The sequence below is a fragment of the Neolamprologus multifasciatus genome, chromosome 22 (genome assembly GCF_963576455.1).
Source record: "Neolamprologus multifasciatus chromosome 22, fNeoMul1.2, whole genome shotgun sequence".
In the NCBI taxonomy this organism is placed as follows: domain Eukaryota; kingdom Metazoa; phylum Chordata; class Actinopteri; order Cichliformes; family Cichlidae; genus Neolamprologus; species Neolamprologus multifasciatus.
In genome coordinates, this window is record NC_140459.1 from 19,023,532 (window position 1) to 19,042,625 (window position 19,094).

General features: G+C 43.2%; 3 protein-coding genes across 3 annotated transcripts; 2 read left to right on the forward strand and 1 right to left on the reverse strand.

Annotated features, from left to right (window-relative positions):
• Window positions 1-570: 570 nt before the first annotated feature.
• Window positions 571-9,649, forward strand: wasf2 (WASP family member 2). Its single transcript, XM_085148635.1, has 9 exons — window positions 571-712; window positions 1,871-2,036; window positions 2,242-2,376; window positions 2,514-2,667; window positions 3,835-3,952; window positions 4,095-4,216; window positions 5,205-5,360; window positions 5,653-6,122; window positions 8,210-9,649. The coding sequence occupies exons 2-9, from the start codon at window positions 1,904-1,906 to the stop codon at window positions 8,368-8,370; spliced, it is 1,449 nt and encodes a 482-aa protein (XP_085004761.1). The 5' UTR covers window positions 571-712; window positions 1,871-1,903; the 3' UTR covers window positions 8,371-9,649.
• gpr3 (G protein-coupled receptor 3) lies at window positions 9,276-13,071 on the reverse strand. The gene is made up of 2 exons (XM_085148646.1): window positions 12,818-13,071; window positions 9,276-11,723 (listed from the first exon to the last, which is right to left on the reverse strand). The coding sequence occupies exon 2, from the start codon at window positions 11,691-11,693 to the stop codon at window positions 10,698-10,700; it is 996 nt and encodes a 331-aa protein (XP_085004772.1). The 5' UTR covers window positions 11,694-11,723; window positions 12,818-13,071; the 3' UTR covers window positions 9,276-10,697.
• Window positions 13,072-16,498: 3,427 nt separating this feature from the next.
• cd164l2 (CD164 sialomucin-like 2) lies at window positions 16,499-18,639 on the forward strand. Its single transcript, XM_085148653.1, has 6 exons — window positions 16,499-16,914; window positions 17,313-17,399; window positions 17,618-17,710; window positions 17,800-17,841; window positions 18,008-18,167; window positions 18,386-18,639. Exons 1-6 carry the CDS (start codon window positions 16,836-16,838, stop codon window positions 18,399-18,401), a joined length of 477 nt encoding a protein of 158 aa, XP_085004779.1. The 5' UTR covers window positions 16,499-16,835; the 3' UTR covers window positions 18,402-18,639.
• The last annotated feature ends 455 nt before the right edge of the window (window positions 18,640-19,094 follow it).

The following is a 19,094-nucleotide window of genomic DNA, read 5'->3' on the forward strand; positions in this document are numbered from 1 at the left end:
CTCCAACCACATTGTATGGACACTTGATCTGTGAAGGAAAACAAAAGCAGCTGGGTGTAACAGTGTTAACTTTATATGCCAAAACAAATGTTGCACTGTACCGCAAGATGAAGCCCATTGCAACATTAAAATAACCACATTGTCTCAAATGTATTCACCACATATTCACAGGCGTGACGCCAACTTCTATGTGATTGAGTCTTCACTGGATGCACGTTAACTTGAAGCTCTGCAGTTTGCTCGGGCTGAGCTGAGGTTAAGCAGGCACTTAACACTCACCGAGGCTTACTGGACAACCTGCTTGTCGGTATGAGCTTTTCTCCACAGCACATTTTATCCATGGAAGATAATGCCAGTCATTCCTCGGACGCGTTCCAACTCGCTTGAGCGCACGCTGGAATGTGCCGCTGCCTCCACCCTCTCTTACGTAAATTGCGGACAGATGTTTGCCACTAGTTTGGGTGGAGTTGCGCTTTTTACGTTGCAATTTCCACATCCTGTTCTCGGTTATAGTAGGTGACAGGGCCAGCAGCCAATCAGCTTCAAAGAACTCCGCCGCTCGACCAATCAGAAGTTCGCAACCCCGGGACTTGGGCGATCTGTTTAGCTCGGTCCCGCATACAGTACCGAACAACATTTCTTAAGAAAAATCTTGAGACAATAACAATTGTAGGGCTGAATAAAGAGACGCCTAAGGTTACCAGGTTTGACGGTAAGTGAAATGTCTTTGTTGTGTGTTGTTTTGCGAGTGGCGTAAATGTACGTTTGTTTGGCTTTTCCTTCGATATAAGAGACGCCTAGAAGTTACTTCCTGCTCTGACAAGGCCGAGATCCCAAGTTACATTTAATCCATTTAAGTTAAGTTAGTGGCGCAAAAAAAGTGTAACCCGTCTTTTTTTTCTTTTTTTTTTTTTGTACCACGTATTTACTCACGTCAGAGGAAGTTAGGTGCTCGGTGTAAAGTTGGGGGGAAAAGTGCAGTAAAGCTAGCTAATAACACTTTGTCAAAGGCAGAGTGGGCGACCTGTCAGTGACGAACAAGCCTCTAAGCCTGAAATGGACGCATTCCTTCATTCACGATTAATCACTAAATCTTCCAAGTAGCTTGGTAATAATATACACATCCCGAGGTACGAAGGTAGCGACCCTCCATTTTTCCCGCTTTCTTTTTCTTTCATTTTCTACACACAGTAACATTTATGCCATGATTCACCACCAACAGGAAAAAACTTGTAATTAGGCAGCTGCAATGGGCAACAGCAGTCAAAACAGGGTGTACTTAGAGAGTAAACCAAAATCAAGGCCGCACTGTGTTGAAAGCAGGGAGAGACTGCAGTCACTGCAAATCTCTGACCCCTTAATAGGAACTGTCGTTTGCTTATCTTATTCAGTCTGGACACTGTGGAGTTACTGCACTGCGTGAGCTCACACGGCTGCCCTGACTGTAATCTGTTTAAAATAACGTGATGTGTTTCCACTGCTGTAAGCAGTGCGGAAATCACAAATCCACCTAGTTCTGCTCTTTGCTATTTTGGATATTTTAGATTTGTCCACTCTAAACCGGGTGGGTGGTGCATGTTCGATGGGTGGAGCAAAGGCATAGTTTTGCTTCTGCTTTAGCTCTGTCTGGGTCAGTGTATTTTTGTAGGCGTCTGTCTCATGTGACTTATTTAGGAATGGAAGGACCGTGTTTTTGTTTTAACCTCAGTTTGATTAGTCTGTGAATTGTTAGGATCAGTTCACAGTCGTGTCATAATGAAAATAGGTGCTCATTGGGCGCAAAAGTATAGTAAAATTGAATATTAATTTGATTACATTTATACATTTATACGTTATACACTCCCCTGACCTACCTCTCCTTTTTCAACAGGGTTGGGCTGCCCTACCCCCAGCACACCCCACCATGCCTCTGGTGACGAGGAATATAGAGCCGCGGCATATTTGTCGCCATCCCATTCCTTCTAACATCCGCAGTGAGCTGGAATGTGTCACCAACATAAGCCTGGCCAACATCATCCGCCAGCTTGGCAGCCTCAGTAAGCTTCTGTTATGCTCGGATGTCAGTGTGTGTATGAATGGTTAATGAGCAGTGATGAATATGTATTACATGGATGTTTATTGTTTTTAAAAAAAGGTTATTGCATTTTTATGTAGATGTGAATTTTCATTGGCTATGCATGCGTGAGATAAATCCTTTAATTGGTGCAAGTGAGAAACTTGTGTGTGTGTGCACGCGTGCAGGCAAATATGCAGAGGACGTGTTCGGGGAGCTGTTTGTTCAGGCTGGAGAATTTGCCGGCAGGGTGAGCTCGCTTGGAGAAAGAGTGGATCGCCTGCAGGTTAAAGTCACCCAGCTGGACCCCAAAGAAGAGGAGGGTATGTACTTGCACATTTTACTGTTAACGTTACTACTTATACTGGTATCAGTGTAGAGTATTGGTTTGAAACCTCCTTTGCAAAGAATCTAATGAACACAATACATGTTTAAAACATTGCCGGTCTGTTTCTCTCAGTTTCTTTGCATGGAATCACTGCAAAGAAGGCTTTCAAAAGCAGTCTGACCCAGGACCAGCAGCTCTTCACCAGGCCGTCTCTGCCAATGCCTGTACAAGACACTTACACGACCTGCGATCCTCCTCCACCGCTCAACCAGCTCAGCGTATACCGGTAAGATGCTGCACAGGCCAAGCTCATATTTATCCACTGCAGCAGCTCCAGCAGTGAATAACAAGAACACGTGCAAGCGCATGTGCCCATATGGAAACACACATGCATGGGAGATTCTTGTAATGACTGTGCATTATTTAAGCTTACCCCTGTTATACGTGCTTCTTATCAAGAACAGGGTCTCGGAGGTGTCTGGGAAGTATTAGGTTTGATTTAAGGAGGCTCAGTCTAACATGAATGGCAGTTTTACACTAGAAAACGCATAGTACGCCGTTACAAAATCCTAGAGAATTATGGTGTCGACGCCATAGTTTTCCGTGTTGTTTTGTTTTTAGTGTGTAACCTCTTTAAGTCCAGGCAGTTTTGGGGTTTTAATACTGGCAGCTGTTTGACAAGCCACACTTGTTGCTTTTGCTGTTAAATAACCCACCAATCAATTGATTGTGGGAAATAACCCCAGAGGGCAGTATGGTGGTGTCGTGGTTAGCACCATTGCCTGGGTTCTCTCCAGCTGCTCCGGCTTCCGCCCACAGTCAAAAGACATGCATTTCATGTTAATTGTTGATTACGAATCAACTGTGGGTGTGAATGTGACTGTGAATTGTTGTCTCTCTGCGGGTGCCCTGATTGGCAACCTGTCCAGGGTGTACACTGCCTTTTGCTGTGTAGTAGGTGGGATAGGCTCCAGCCTAGATAAGTGGGAAAAAAAAGGGACGGATGGATGCATGTAAAGTGTCTTTAGTCACAAGCTAAGATATCTGTGAGTGTAGATCATTTACAAGGCACGATATGTCATCTGAAGTGTGAATAATCAGAAGGCAGATGAGAGTGAGAGGGTGATCTCTGCGTAATTACCCCAGCAATGTTAAATGTAATGTGTAGAGCTGTTCCTGGTTTGAATGTAAATGTGGTGATAATTTGACTCGGATCATTCTTTACGGACAATGATTTATCCGTGCGGTGTGATGCGGATGTGACTAAAGACATTAATGTATTTTTAGTGAAGTTTTCTTTTAAAAGGGGAAGTTTACTGGCATCTTAAGACTAACACAAATGGCAGATAACCATCTTTTAACTAACACTGTTTTTTTTCATACTTGTAAGATGGCACATTGTGCAACTGATACCTAGAAATAATTATTAATGTCTGTAAATTGTTGTTTACAGAGACGACGGGAAGGAGGCCCTAAAGTTTTACACCGATTCCTCCTACTTCTTTGACCTGTGGAAGGAGAAGATGCTGCAGGACACCAAGGACATCATGAAGGAGAAACGCAAGCACAGAGTGAGACTCATAAACACCCTCATATGCGCAAAGACATGAGTCATTACATAAGTAAAAGCAATCTACAATTAGTCACATCACACGAAATTGTTCGAACCCAGTGCTAATCTTGCACTTTTTAAACCGTCTCCCTAATGAGCAGAAGGAGAAGAAAGACCATCTGAACCAACGGACCCTCAATCCTCGAAAGATCAAGACCAGGAAGGATGAATGGGAACGGCGTAAGATGGGAGAGGAGTTTGTTGTACCAAAGTCTGACTTGATGTAAGTTTTCTGAGATGCCTCCTTTTTGTTTATCAGTCATTAACACTGACCAGGAATCAAAAGAACAAAAAACATCAAAGTCTAATTATAGTAAAATAATATCTTCACAATAGTCCATCACAAAACATAAATCATCGTCCAGCGTCATCCACAAGGCTGCAGTGGCTCTGAGCCCTGACATACCCAGTAGGCTTTAATGTGGATTTCAAGCATATCTTATAAATCATTTAATTAATACAATAAAAATCTATTGTTTCTCTTTACAAAGTAAAAAAACAGATCAGACATTATTTTGCTCATTCTTCCCCCTTTTATCACTGGATCTGTACACAGTGGTTTGGATGGCATGTCCTGTCAGAAAATGTTCTCGGGGGGGTTGGGTGTAGAGCTGGCCGTCATTGGAAAATTGCAGTAAACAAATGTGTGAGTCACACTGGGCCCTGTTCTTTAGGGTACTAATATTGTTGCATATATATATATATATATATATATATATATATATATATATATATATGTGTGTGCATATGTATATGTGTTTGTTTTTTAATTTTAATATATATTATAATTAAAACAATGAATACAACAAGTATATGTGCACAAATTAGTTAATAGTACCCATTATAACTCAATAACATCAAAGAGTCCTAAATTCCTCGTTTTGGATTATATTCTTTTTACCAAAATGGGAAGTTTTGCTGATTCAGCTCCTGCAGTGTTTCATCGGCCTCACAGAAGGCCTGATAAGGAGAAAAAACAGTCTGATTTCCTGACAAGCTGTATAGGTATTCTCTCTCAACACTTTGTGTAACGATCTGTTTCTGCTGCTTTAAAATGCGTTTGGCACGTCTATGAAATTGTTATAAATGTGCATAAACAGATGCTGCCTGAGCACCAAATGCTAATCACGTCCGTGTTTCTTATTATTTGTTATTTGTACTTGTGGTCTGGTTTACTTTTGGGCTCACAGTGATGTCTCATTTCTTATAAGGAATTCTTCTGAGGGCCTGAATGGCAGTATTGGATCTGGGGAGGGCTTCAACTCTGAAAGCCTTGAGCTTAGCACAAACTCCTATGCTTATGATCCTGGCTCACCTCCTCCTCCTCCCGGTCCCGATGAATTGCCTCCTCCACCTCCGGACATGGCGTAAGTACTGTAACATCATACATACCAGCCCACACATGCTCATAGCACACCACCACCCGTGCAAAAATGTAGTGAAAGTACAGCCACACGTACAGCTGCGCTGAAATCCTATACGCGCCTTCTGAGCTGAAGGTAAATGGATTATAGTCTTTGACTTTGTGATTCTTTAATGAATAGGAGCTGCTCTAGAAGCAGCTGCACACAAATTGCAGGTTAATGGAGGGAAGTGAAGGCTCCATTATGCCGTTTATATTATCCTTTATACCTCCAACTTCCTCTCCATCACTTACAGGTATGGTAACGATGGAGCACCCACCCAGAAGCGTGTCAGCATGCTGAGTCCAAGCCACCCTCCCCCAGCTCCCCCCAATGCCTCTTCCCCAAACAACTCCCGCCCAAGTCTCTCTCCTCCCCCTGCACCTCCTCCCCCTCCTCCACCTTCTGGCTTTGGGATTCCCCCACCTCCCTCTGGCTTTGACACCCCCCCTTCTCCCCCTCCGTTCATCTCCTCTTCCGCTCCACCTGCTCCCCCTCCTCCCCCATCTATGTCCGCCATCCCTCCTCCACCACCTATGCCTGCAGGCGGGGGTCCACCGCCACCACCTCCTCCACCGCCTCCCCCCGGTCCTCCTCCACCACCTTTCGAAAGTTCTGCTCCTCGTCTGCCACCTTCTGGCGGGGTAACAGCCAGTTCTGCTCCCAAACCTCAGCCAGAGCCCGTCAGTGACGCTCGCAGCGACCTGCTGCAGGCCATCCGACAAGGTAATGCACCGCAGGAACACCTCGGGCCTCATGGGCTGGACCAAAGTCTCAAACATGGGAAACAAATAAAACCTGCAACACATAACAAACATACATATATAACGAACCATGAAGAATGAACTCGTAGGCGTTCTTGTGTCGCAAACTTTAATTTGTGTTAGAATCAAGATATAAAAGATCAGACTTATCTTTTATCACGGGAGAACGGGGCCCCTTCACCAAAGTAATGAAAACATGAAGAGACAAAAGCAGTGGCATCTAAATAAAGCATCATCTGTTCCTCCTCACATCAAGCCTCATCTCCTAAATTGAAGTCAGGGCTGTAAATCAGAAAAAAGTGCAAAAACATGCTTATTTATTCCTGGTATTTTCAAAATTACTTCTTGGCAGGTGATAAGACATGCGGCCCTCTCATCTTCAAACAGCTGACATGGTTAAAGAGTCTTAAAAAGCACACTTTCCCTCTGAACAAAACACTCCAGAGTTGTTGTTTTTTGTCCTACAACAGCCACCGTAGCTTAATTTATGCACTTGAATTGGGAAATGTGAGAAAATAGATATCAGTTGACTGCAATCCACTGACATCTAGCAGTGAGATATGCACACCCTCTTCTTTTAACACCACTGTTGTTCTAAAACGTGATTATCAGTGCTAGTTTCTCAGATAAAGATTTAAGCACTAACACAATACTTGAACTACCAAAGAGTAAAGAAGATATCTGCTCTGCGTTTGTGCACACTGACATGTCACCATTTACTTTGTCTGTGCATTCCCTTACTTGCGAAACATTTACAAAGCAGATTAGAGGAAAAAATATATTGAATCCTGCAATGTTTACTACTTAATTTGGTCCCTGCTGCCTGCCGCTGTTTTTTGACACATTTTTTTACTCCCAGCTGTCAGTGAGTGAAACAGTGTGATACGTTTGAGCAGGAGTATAAACAAATTGGCATGCATAAAAAAACGTGGACCTACAAACGGTGAACTCATGTTCAAGAAGCCAGTTTGAGATGATTTGAGCTTTGTGACATGATGTGTTACACTCTGGACATGGACATGGTCAGCAACAGTACTAGACTGTGCTGTATAACGATCGGCTGGTACTTATGGGCCCAAAGTCTGCCAAAAAAAATATCCTCCTACTATTACACCAGCATCCATTCTGACCCTACAATCTGAAATCAAAACTCAGACCAGGAAACATTTCTTCAGTGTTTTAAGCCCTAGAGATGGTTGTTTGGGGAAATCCCAGTAGATCAGCAGTTTCTGAAGTACTCTGGCATCAACAACTGTGCCACGTAAATGTTTTTTGGTTACGGTCATGTGATTGGCTAATGAGACATTTGCATTAACAGCAGGTGAATAAAGTGGCTATTAAGTTTATTTTGATCGTTTTAACCATTAATTTGAATCAAGGCTGCTGACAAGAAAAGTCCTTCAAAACCCTGAATGGTTTGTTTTTGTTTTCTCCACTCGGCAGTGAGTGTTTTCTCCACAACATGTTGTGGCTTACATAAATAAGTGTGATGTCCTTGACTCCTCCAGCTCTGCAGTCAAACTGATACTCCCTCTTCACAGCCATACGGTTCTCATCATCCTGTGATACATACAGAATGATATACTAATCGTGTGTTATTGTTGAGCTTTATGAGCTCAAACTTAGTTGATTTGTTGTAGACTTTAACGCTGCAACTCCCACTCGCCTCAAACCATTATCTGGAAAGCAGTATGTCTCTGTATCAGCACAGCAGGGAAGAGGGCAGAGGAGGAAATGAATTATGCCACTGAGCTGTAATTTATCAAGTCAAGGACCTTAGGTAACACGTTCAGCTTTTAAAAAGACAGTGTGTGGTGGTCTCGAATGATATTAAATACTTAAAAACTGCATTTTAAGTATTGAGTATGTGGACTCTTTCCTTCAAGTGTCATACATGATTTGTGACTAGTATCTGCCAGCTCCCTGATTACCCTGATAGTCCGTGATGACAACGTTTTTCTATGAATGACCTAAATAATGACAGAGTTAAGCTGGATAAAGATTACTCAGATGTTGAACACGCCTTTAAACCGTTTAACACGCTTTCAGGTTTCAACCTGCGGAAGGTGGAGGAACAGCGGGAGCAGGAGAAGAGGGATCACTTTGGCAACGATGTGGCCGCCATCCTGTCGCGCCGTATCGCCGTGGAGTGCAGCGACAGCGAGGACGACTCTTCCGAGTTCGGAGAGGACGATGACTGGTCCGATTGATCGCCATCCCTTTTCCTCTCACTACCGTGTGCGTGTTTGTGTCTGTCTGTGTATGTGGTTGTTTGTTTGTTTGTTTGTCTTCTTCCTCAGTCTTAGAAAACACCTGTGCATTCCCATTCAGATTCCAGCCTTCAAGTACAAACAGCACAGAAGTCTGTGTATTTTTTGTGTGAAAGCTGGTCACTTTGAGAGGACGTGTGCTTGTTGTATTTGCTTGTGACCAATTTCAAATCACATTCCTCGATCCGGTCACGTATATATTCAAAATAATTTATGTCAGAATTATAAATGGAGCGAGCGTATCTGGTTTTGTCCTAGTTTGCCATTAATTCTCATTGGATGACACATGGCTGTTATTGATGCAAGAGCGCTATGTGATGTGACGCACGTCTCTCCTGAGCGCGTGCCTAAATGCATCACCTCCGTCTCTCTCTGCGTGTCTGTTACAGTCAGGTATCCTTTGCTGAGGGCTTAAAGCCTGGTTTTTAGTGGCTGTGGTGCATTATGGCAACAGATAATAGAGAGTAAAGTCGAACACAAACACACACACACACATGCAACAGCTTCAGTTCACAGTAGTTATATGTATCGATGGAAAGACAAGCTTCTTCATAGATTATGTGATACAGATGTAAAGTTTATATCTATGGATTATTAATTCAATCACTTTAAATCCCTACAAAGCACAGTTTTTATTACATTTTGTATTTTGTCTTCTCACTTTTTCTTTGTTTTTTAAGTGGTTTCATGAGAACCTTTGTCTTGTGGTTGTAGCTCATAAACAAACTCAGTAGTTAATTATTCAGTGAGATAAGGAGAGAGGTATTGGCTGATGTCAGACACCAGGAGTGTTGGATAAGTTTGCCATACTTAACATATGCAGAAATTAACATTAATAACTTGATTTTTATTTTTAATGTTATTTTTTTGGCTAATGTATTTTACTTTTCTTATGTTTTTCTTCCTGCAATTGTATTCTGAGATTTTCTGGGGATCAACTAGAATCTGTTGCTTTAATCATAGTGCCCTTTTATACTGAATTTCATTGTCTGTGCCTTCATTTGGTTAGCAATACAGGTTCCTGTCAGCTTTCTCCAAAACTATGATGATGAGTCCAATGAACTGACTGTTTAATGTGGACCACTTTTTTCTTAAGTGCCTTTTCTTTTAAGTCTGTCTGTGTTAATGCACCATGACACGGCATGCTTAGCCAAAGATCTGCTTCTCCTGCCTTAAATTTCCAAATGATTAGTTCTTTCAATAAAGAGAGTGAATTTCACTGACTGTTCAGATTCTTGGTGTGTGTGCTATGATGTCTTAAGTAAGAGGTTAAACCTTGAAGGAGGAAAAAAAAAAGCTCTGCTCAGGCTTTCCGTGACTCATCCTCTTTATGTCTTTGCTGGACACCTTTCATAGCCCTCGGTGCCGCGTGTGTAGAGAGTGTGAAAACGAACTGACTGCAGAAATTTTCAGAAAACTGGTAGGAGGAGAGAGAAACCTCTTGCATAATCGCCGCATTCTCATGCCACGGCTGCTTCAAGGATGCAGTGGGTGCTCCAGGACGGTAATAACATCGCCCATTGCTTCGAACACGAAATAATTTAAGATACAGGAACAGCAACAGCGGTCCGAGTTAAAGAGTGAGAGATGGAAAGCGACAAGCACTAAAAGCCCTGCTAGCAGTGAAGAAGGATGACGTCACTTGGTAGAAAAAAATCATTTATTATTCATCAGTATAAAATATTCTTTTTTTTTTTTTTTTTAAAAATGGTTGTGCAACTCAAACATACTGTCAGTATGTTTCAAAGTGCCTTTAACAACATGTGCAAAATATACTCTCAACATTATAGAACATGTTGCTTTGCAGACATTCAAGTAAATGAACTCAGGCTTTGGATCACATGTCATTACACTGTGAAAGGCTTCCATTTATAATCTCTCCAATCCTGTTGTAAAGTGCCGATACTCATCAAGTCTGTTTTATATATATATATATATGTATAATACACATTATAGTATTTCTGTGATTGTTTTCTTCTGGGAATCCAGTGAAGCTACAGTTGACTGAGGATGAGGTACACAGCACAAACAGTATCTTTTGTCCCAAGATGGCCACCAGCCAGGACAGCTCAGTACATTCTGATTTGTAGAAACACTTTTATCTCTGAAAAGTGCTGCCTGCGTGTGTGGGAGTATGCATGTGTCAGAGACTCCTCGTTCTGGATCCGAGTGACAGTCAGTGCAGCAATGAGTGTATTTTGGCACACAAACGGTGATATGTCTGGCATAGATCTTATGTTGGGTTGAGTCTGCTGAGGTTTGGCAGTTTACACATCAACAGGGTAGTGTATGTGTGTGCTGTGTGAGTATCTGTGTGGGCAGCAGGCGTGGAGCAGCACCTTGCGAATGTCTTTGTGTCTCAGACTGTAGAGAATGGGGTTTAGTAGGGAGCTGCCTGCAGCTGGCACCAAGGTGGCATATGTGTACAGAGGAGGGCTGGACGCATCTCCCAGCAGCCCCCAGAGGGAGAAGGGCATCCAGCAGCCCACAAACACACTGAGGACCAGGAGCAACCTAGAGAAACCTCTCCCACTGCCGTGCTTGCTTGCATATGACTGATTGGAAGGGAGGAAATGCCTTTGGGTAGCGATGGCATGGGCATGCCGCCTAGCGACACGGCAGATCCCAGCGTACAATTGCAGGGTTACCATTACAACCACTAGGAAGCCCCCACACAGCAGCGATAGATATGTCCGGGTCAGAGGTCGTGCTACAGAACAGGAATTTGGGTCTTCAAGACAGTGCCATCCCATTGCTGGCCCCGCCCCAATCATACATGCACCCAACCAGACCAGCAGCAGGAGGATGGCGGCTCTCCGCCGCGACTGGCCTGAGCCATAGGTGAGGGCGTGGCTCAGAGACAGGTACCTGTCCAGGGCAACACCCATTAGGCTACAGAGGGAGGCAGTCAGTGATGTCACCAGTAGTCCTGAGGTCAGCAGTTCTGACCAATCACTGGGCTCCACACAGAACATGAAGAGGAAGTGCAGAATCAGCGCCACCCCAGCCAGAAGATCAGCCATACCAAGGCTAGCAAGCAGCAGAAAGACAGGGGCACGAAGAGACGAGGTGGCCAGGATGGTGGTGACTACGATGGCATTCTCAGTCGCAATGAGGGTCCCTGAAACACAGAGGGCCACGCCCCACGCTGTGAGAGGTGGGAGTTCATAAGCAGATGACCTTCCCAGTTGGTCTGATGGGATGATGGGCTCTGCACCTGAGGATTCAGAATCCCAGCCCAAGTCTGTGGCGTTCAGGATCATTGTTTGGTTCAGCAGTCACACCAATAAAACCTAAAGGAGAGAGAAAAAATTGAGAAATACGTTACTATCAGAAAGATGAGTCACTACCACAGCTCCCACATGTTCATCGAACAGCATTTCCAGAAACAGAAGCTGGTGTGGTTTGAGCCACAGGATGCGGGCTGTAGCATCACACAGAGCAGAAGAGCACTTGATGTGTTAATGCACTGCTTCAAATGCTATAATCTTGTAATCCAACACGGCTGAGCTATTGAGAAACCATCCTACCACTATAAGACCTTCAGATATTGTGTTCTCCTGCTCTTTGTGATATCATTACCTACTCCATTTTGGGAAAACAACACAAAAAACTACTTTCCAATAGCTATGTAGAAAAAAACTAGTCTTGAAAGCCAATATAAGGTTTGTTTGTTTTTAAATGATCACTTTTTTTCAAATGTTTTTTTTCAAATGTTTTTTTTTTGTTTTGTTTTTTAACAGTTAACAAAATCTATGTGTTTGTATTTTGGGACGTCACGTCCTTGCGGGAAGGAGCGAAACTTCCAGTCAACCAATAGGCTATGTATTTTGAATGGTTTGGGATAGATATATAATATTTAATTAATCACCAGGCTAACACGTGACTGTAAAAGGTGGGCTCTCATTTGCTGCCCACTGAAAAGATTGAATGAACTGCATTATTTTAAAATAGGATTACATCTTAAGGCATATGTGCGCGTGGCTATATGTAAACTCGATTTATTATGTAAGCCACAGTCTGGGTTTTCCTCGTGATGCCGCACAGCAGAGGCACAGAACCTCGAATAAATTCTACGTGCAACATGCGTCCATGAGAAAATCTGCGAATCTAAGGATCTTATCAGTTATCTGCTCGCACACATGAAAACAAACTGGACGTCCTGCAGGAACGTTATTAGCGCATTATTTCTGCGCTCCTAGGGCACCGAGTCCCCCCCCACCCGGCGCTCTTTCTCCGTTCCCACAGTGAGGAGGTATATCCCACCTCCTAACGCAGGGGACCCTTTAGTATCATACAAATGCGGGTTCACTGCACCGTAGAGCGTGTCCCCCAACACATGCACGTACCGAGACACGTTAACAAGCATGTACTAAATTCCTCTCACCTTATTTAAACGAGTCAGTCCTCTGCGGGAGTCACACTGATTTTTTTTCTCTCTTTCTCCTGTAAGATCCAGCACAGGTGATGGAGCCGAGGTGAGGCTGTTCGCCGTAAGGCTCGACAGCAGGTTTAAATACCGACGGTTCCCGTGTAGACACAGCTCCGCGTTCCCGTCTTCACCAAAGTTGCGCCAAACTCTCACCTGGCGTCGCTTGCATCTCTCCTTCTTCAAGCTCCCCGAATCGCTCACTGGAGGCAGAATGAATGTTCTTGCGCGCGGGATCATCCACAAGAGTCTGTCTGACGTCAGTGACTGGGAGCCTCGACCAATCAAGGGACGACGCCAGGGATGCGGGGGGAAGTGGGAGGGGACGTCCATGGAGTAATTTCATTCAGAAAAATGCGGCAGAGCCCCGTCGCCCCTCCCACTGCGGCTCGCTAATGCTCTCATTTCTTGTAAATAACGACCATCGACGGACACACACGTTTTGTCAATAAGACCCAGACCCATTGCTGAAGGTGAGGATACGAGTTTGTGTTGGGCAGGGCTGGAACTTGGCAGCTGACAGCGCACAACGCAAAGCGCTGGCGCTGTCCACGGTGCTGAATCTCAGAGTATGACTCATGGGGAGATGTCGTACAGGGAGACAGAGAGCCTGCTGAATGAACGAATGATGGGGAGCAGCTTTAGCACACACTGAACTCTTTTTAAACACAATTTAAATTTATGTAAAGCACATAGGTGAACTATTCTTGAGGGTGAAGTGGTGAAAAACTGGCCTGTGCGCGCATGGTTGCACTAACAGAGATATGGGTATACTAATATGGAGTGCTGGGTAAAATTCAAGAAGTATTATACACTAAAACTGTTTTCAAAATAACATCAGCATACATATATATTATATATGTAGAAAGATAAATAGATATATAGATATAACTTGTCTTTATGAGCCTTGCACAGCCTCACAATCATTTAGAAATCTTCTAAGAGGATTGAGCATTTGTGTTTAGGCTGTGGGTGGTGAGGGCTTTCCTACAATCCAGCAAAGACAGGAATCAATCGTACATTTTGCTTATTGTCCACCGTATTTGTCTCGTCTTTTTTGATTTTTTAGTATCGCTTCACAGAAACACACGCCCCCACCTCCCCTACAGTAATACAGCAGCAGGGGATTCGTGGCTTCCCCCGGTTTGACACGGAGCGTAGGACGCTACAGGCTGGGCTCAACAGCTGTCTGCGTGGTGGCGCACGGCGCTGAGCTAACTGGGGGAATCTCGTCTTGTTCGAGCCATATTAGGACACGCTTCCTGTCGATACACCCCTCCTACGTCACCGAGCTGAGTTGAGGCTCAACACTTGTCACCTTCGTAAATGTCGCCGGTATTAAGCAGCTTCTACAAATTTCTGCAGAATCACGGCTGCTCTGCTCAAGTTACCCACTTCTTTTTACACAGCATTAAACAATTTTGTTAAAATATTAACTGTGCTTTACATTAATGTAAAACACTTAATAATTATAGATTATTTGTGTGTGCGTGTGCCACCCTGTCCTTTATGTTATTATGTCATGTATATCTTTTCTAATACTAGCAGTGCTCCGTGGAGTGTAAACTAGTCTGTGGCCGGTGTTGTAGATTGCTTGCCCACAGCGGAGGAGGAAATCGTGTGGAACAGGATTGCGGAATATCCCTTTGTGTGTGTGTTTTGTTTGCTTCCTAACACACACGAGCCACTCTGAAGAAAGATCTACCCAGACAATAGGTGCCAGAGCATATGAGATGTGGGAGTTAAAGGAGCCACGTCGGTGTGAGAGGAGGAGGTGGTGATCATTGCATAAAGCTGCAAAGTTTTGTCGTGATCCTGGACTCGGTGCACGTTTTTTTCCCCTGCGGCCTGATTGGGGGCTGTGACTCAGTGCATCTGCATCACAAAGCGACACTTTAAAAGGTCGGAAGCACTTGTGCAGCTTGTGCTGATGCATTTGCCCAGCTGCACGTTGTGGAGCCTCTTAGAAATAGCAAAACCTGAGCACCTTTGTACTCTGAGCTAACCCCATGCGCCACAGGTTTTTAGAAATGACGCATTTTTTTTGTTGCCTTTCTGTACATCAACACAGTCGCTTTAAAATCAAACAACCAGGATGTGATTCAGATGCAGAGCCTGAGCTTTACATCAAATGGTTTAACAAACATGAAACAGTCTGAAGTCTAGAACACCTGGGCATCATGGATAGATTCTCTGTGCCTTGTTTAGATGATGTGAGGGGTTTTTCTTAATCAGATGAGGGTTTGTTTTTTTTTTGCTTTTCAGGCCTTTTTGTGTAGCTGAGAAGGTCAGTTGTTGATTTGTCCTGTCCTATAAGGATTTTGCTATTTCTCTAACAGGACTATTTGGTTTTTCAGCCTTACCTCCATCATCTACATCTATGTCTCTTTGGACCTCATGCTGAAAATCTACAGAGTTCAACACTTGGAATCAACTCCAGGTCTCTCACCAGCCTGATTTGTCATGGAATAACCAGGAAACATTGCTTAATTGCTGTTGAAACTGCTCATATCATGCAATACTTTTGTTAAACCACTTGAAGTAAAGCTCAAAGTCTGCCCCTCATTTACATCTGGATTGTTGGATCAAAAAACAAAACATACTGCCGTGATTTGTAGTCAAACAAAAATAATGTGTCATTGTCCAAAATCCCATATGGACTTAACTGTAGTTTCAAACATTAATGCTCAATACTCACGTCTGGTCCTTTACATCCAGATCCAGCTTTACCAATAGGAATGTGCGATTTAACTGTAACCTCTTCAGCTTTCACAACTAATCACACATTAAGAGTAACATTACTACAAACATCTCGATCTAGGCTAGTGTCACAGAGTGTTACCATGGTTTTCTTTGTCTCTTTGCTTACATTTATCTGGGATATTTTATATTTATTTGCACAGATAATGTACAAGAAACATATTCTATCAATATGTGGGTGGTGATGCTTAAAAGGTATACAGTAAAAAAGTTTTTAAAAATCTTAATTTCATCACTGAGGTAAAAATGTGAGTACAGAATAGATGAAAAGCCAATGCTTTTTTAGCAGAAACCTGTTGGAAATCTTTAAAGGGATACGAAGACCTTATTAGCTCTTGTTAGATCCAGCTCAAGGTCTATTAAACCTTCCTCCTCTTTGACTTGTATTACTGTAAGTATGAATAACATGAATTAGCATGAATTTATTTTTGAAGCTGTTCATATTTTGGATGTTTTGGGGGATCTGGGTAGATAAAAGAATCCCAATAAGTCACAAAAGACATTGAAGGAATGAATTTTAGCTACAATAGCAACATAAACCTCAGGTTTAAAAGGTCAACAGCATTTTTCAGCTATTTTATTCTTGATATCTTCATGGGCATCACATGACATTTGGTGCCGATGAAGCTGACTGCAAGTGACTTTGATGATCACCCTTTTCATGCCGTAAAATATCAACATCTGTTTAAATGAAGCGTAGACATTCAAGGTCCCCACAACATGGATTTTAGAAAATTTAACAAAGCAGGCAACCACATCACTAAATCCAGAGTTCCAACAGGGAAAACAAAGAACCTTGTCATGCGTTTAAGTGCAGGTAACATCAAAATGAACACTAATTTAGCTCAGTTTATTCCCATTAGTCCTTCTTTAATTTATAGACTTCACAAGGACATATGTGTGAATGAAGGTGTGTGTATACGTTCACCGCCTGCTTAGGTAAACAGGTGTCAGTCCGTTCCAACTGGCATGCATTTCAGGTGACTTGAGGTGGGCCAGTTGGTTGCCAGGGAACCAAGTTTAGTGGCGCTCATGTTACACAGATCTCCTCACTCCTATCTGTCATTGTGTCCTGGTTATCATCACCTCCAGAAACCCTTTCGAGGACAAGCTGAGGAGACTTAAATTCAAAGCCATTTTTTTAGTTTTTAAAATCAACTCACTTTTAAGTGCCAACGTTTCCAGGTGTTGCTCGCAGGTGTCTGTTGCAGTCAGGATGCAGCTGGTGGCATTTACTGTTCTCTCCTCCACTCTGCTGCTTCTAGCAGTGATCCATTCTGTGTATCTACAGCCAGGTATGGGTCTATCTGTATGTTTTATTTTCTTACAGGGTGTCCATTTCAGTATATTTTGCACTGAACCGGCTTGTGTGTCTTCCTAAGCTTGCCATCTGCTGTCTATTTTCGTGCTTTAATCTGTTGTCTTTCCTCATTAATGTCTCACTTCTTATTTACTGGTAAGATGGCTTCTTGTCTATTATTACTAACACACCGAGAAGCAGCACAAATAAGAGAGTTTAACAGGAAGCAATTATCTTTTTCTTATCATCATAAACTTCTGCATTCTCAGATACTGTCCAAACTAACAGGATATCATATAATAATGAAGCTGCTTCAGAATAAATGGGCACTGGCCAGCCAGCTGGGTTTTGATTGACACTGCTAATTAACTGCCAGTGTTGTCCCTCCTACAGATTGTTCTCAAGCCGAGTCATGTGACCTGTGTGTCGGCGATTCCATGCTCAACCTGACAGGCTGTGTCTGGAGGCTTTGTCCAAATGGTGACACACATGTGCACACACACACACACACACACACACACACACACACACACACACACACACACACACACACACACACACACACACACACACACACACACACACACACACGTGACCTCTGATAGTAATTCAATCACCGATGCTGCTGTAACACTAGCTCCCCTGGTTTGTAGAAGATCACTGAATTATTGAGTGATGCCAGGGTCTGTCTCCCTCAGGCAATGATACAGGCATGTGTGTGACCGATGAAGGGGATTCGGCAGACAACGGCATGAACTGCAGCTGGACCAGAGTGTCTGAATTGTGCACAGGTATTAAAAAATGAACATAATTGGGTGGGGGGTGATATCAAGTGTTTTTCTGCCAACTTCATAACCCTGTTACATAATTCATTCCCCAGTTGTTGAGTCTGTCGCTGCGGGAGGTGGTAAAACCGTTTCAGGTAAACTGAATCAACTCTACTTCAGACGTCATCTCCTAGTCCCATAACAGCTGACTAAAAGATTCCTTAAAGGCAATCCAGTCATCTCCACCCGCTAAAAACCCTGTCAGCACTTTATATATATATATATAAAACAACCAGTGAATTCTGTGTCCTTTCCCTCAAGGTGATGACAGCAACACCAACTCCTCCCCCGAGTTCTCCCAGGCCAAGTTCGACATGTCCAGCTTCATAGGCGGCATCATACTCGTGCTGTGTCTGCAGGCAGGCGGATTCTTCGCCATGCGCTTCCTCAAATCCAAAGAGCAGAGCAGCTACGACCCCATGTGAGTTTATGCGCGGAGGTGTTGGAGAGCACAGAATCTCACGCGTTTGTGCGAAACGTGTTACGTGCAACAGCAGCCTCTGGTGGCAGGAATCGTCAACAACACACGATGCACAGCGCAAACGGTTCACCTTCAGCATCTCTGCCTGTCTTGTTTTGATTCTGATCACACACGCTTTCCATCTGTCTATACACACTCTTCTGTCTGTCTTCATGCAGAGAGCAGCCACAGTGAAGACAAGATAAATGACGGACAAGCAGACGGTGCAGAGAAGGACAGCAGAACGGTGACTCATCTGGTTATGACGACAAGAATCTTTTTTCCTCTCCCTTTTTCCTCCTGTCGTTTTTTTGGTCTGGTCCCTGTGTGTACCCCCTGGGGGATGGGTGTGTTTGTACGAGGACATATTCCCAAAATACTGCATTGTGTAACAAGTGTCTGTGCATGAGCTCACTGCAGTATTTACAGTTCACGATCAGTGTGTTAGATGCACGATCAAGCAAGACTTTGATTTCTGCAGAATTTTATGCAACTACTTTGTGATCATACAATTCACCTTACACCTTAAATTACAGTAATTTAGGTGTTTATACTGTTATAAATAGTGTGGTGCAGTTATATTATTAAATCTAGGCTGTAGTTTAGACAAGGTCACAACAAACATTTTATCCATCGTCTTTGAGTACATTTCTGTTCATGTGCATTTTGATAACTTTCTAGAGTTTTTTTTAAACAAAAATAACCAAATGTTAACCTGTAATGTATGAAATTATTGATTAATATAATATAAATGTAGTAACCAAGGTCCTAAAGTCCACTCACAGGCTGTTATACCTCTTTCCGTCAAGTTGCAGTGAGTGTTGGTGCTGCTGCGGATGCAGGGAGACGTCTTCCTTTAGTGCCTTTTGAAGAAAAAAAAAGTAATGC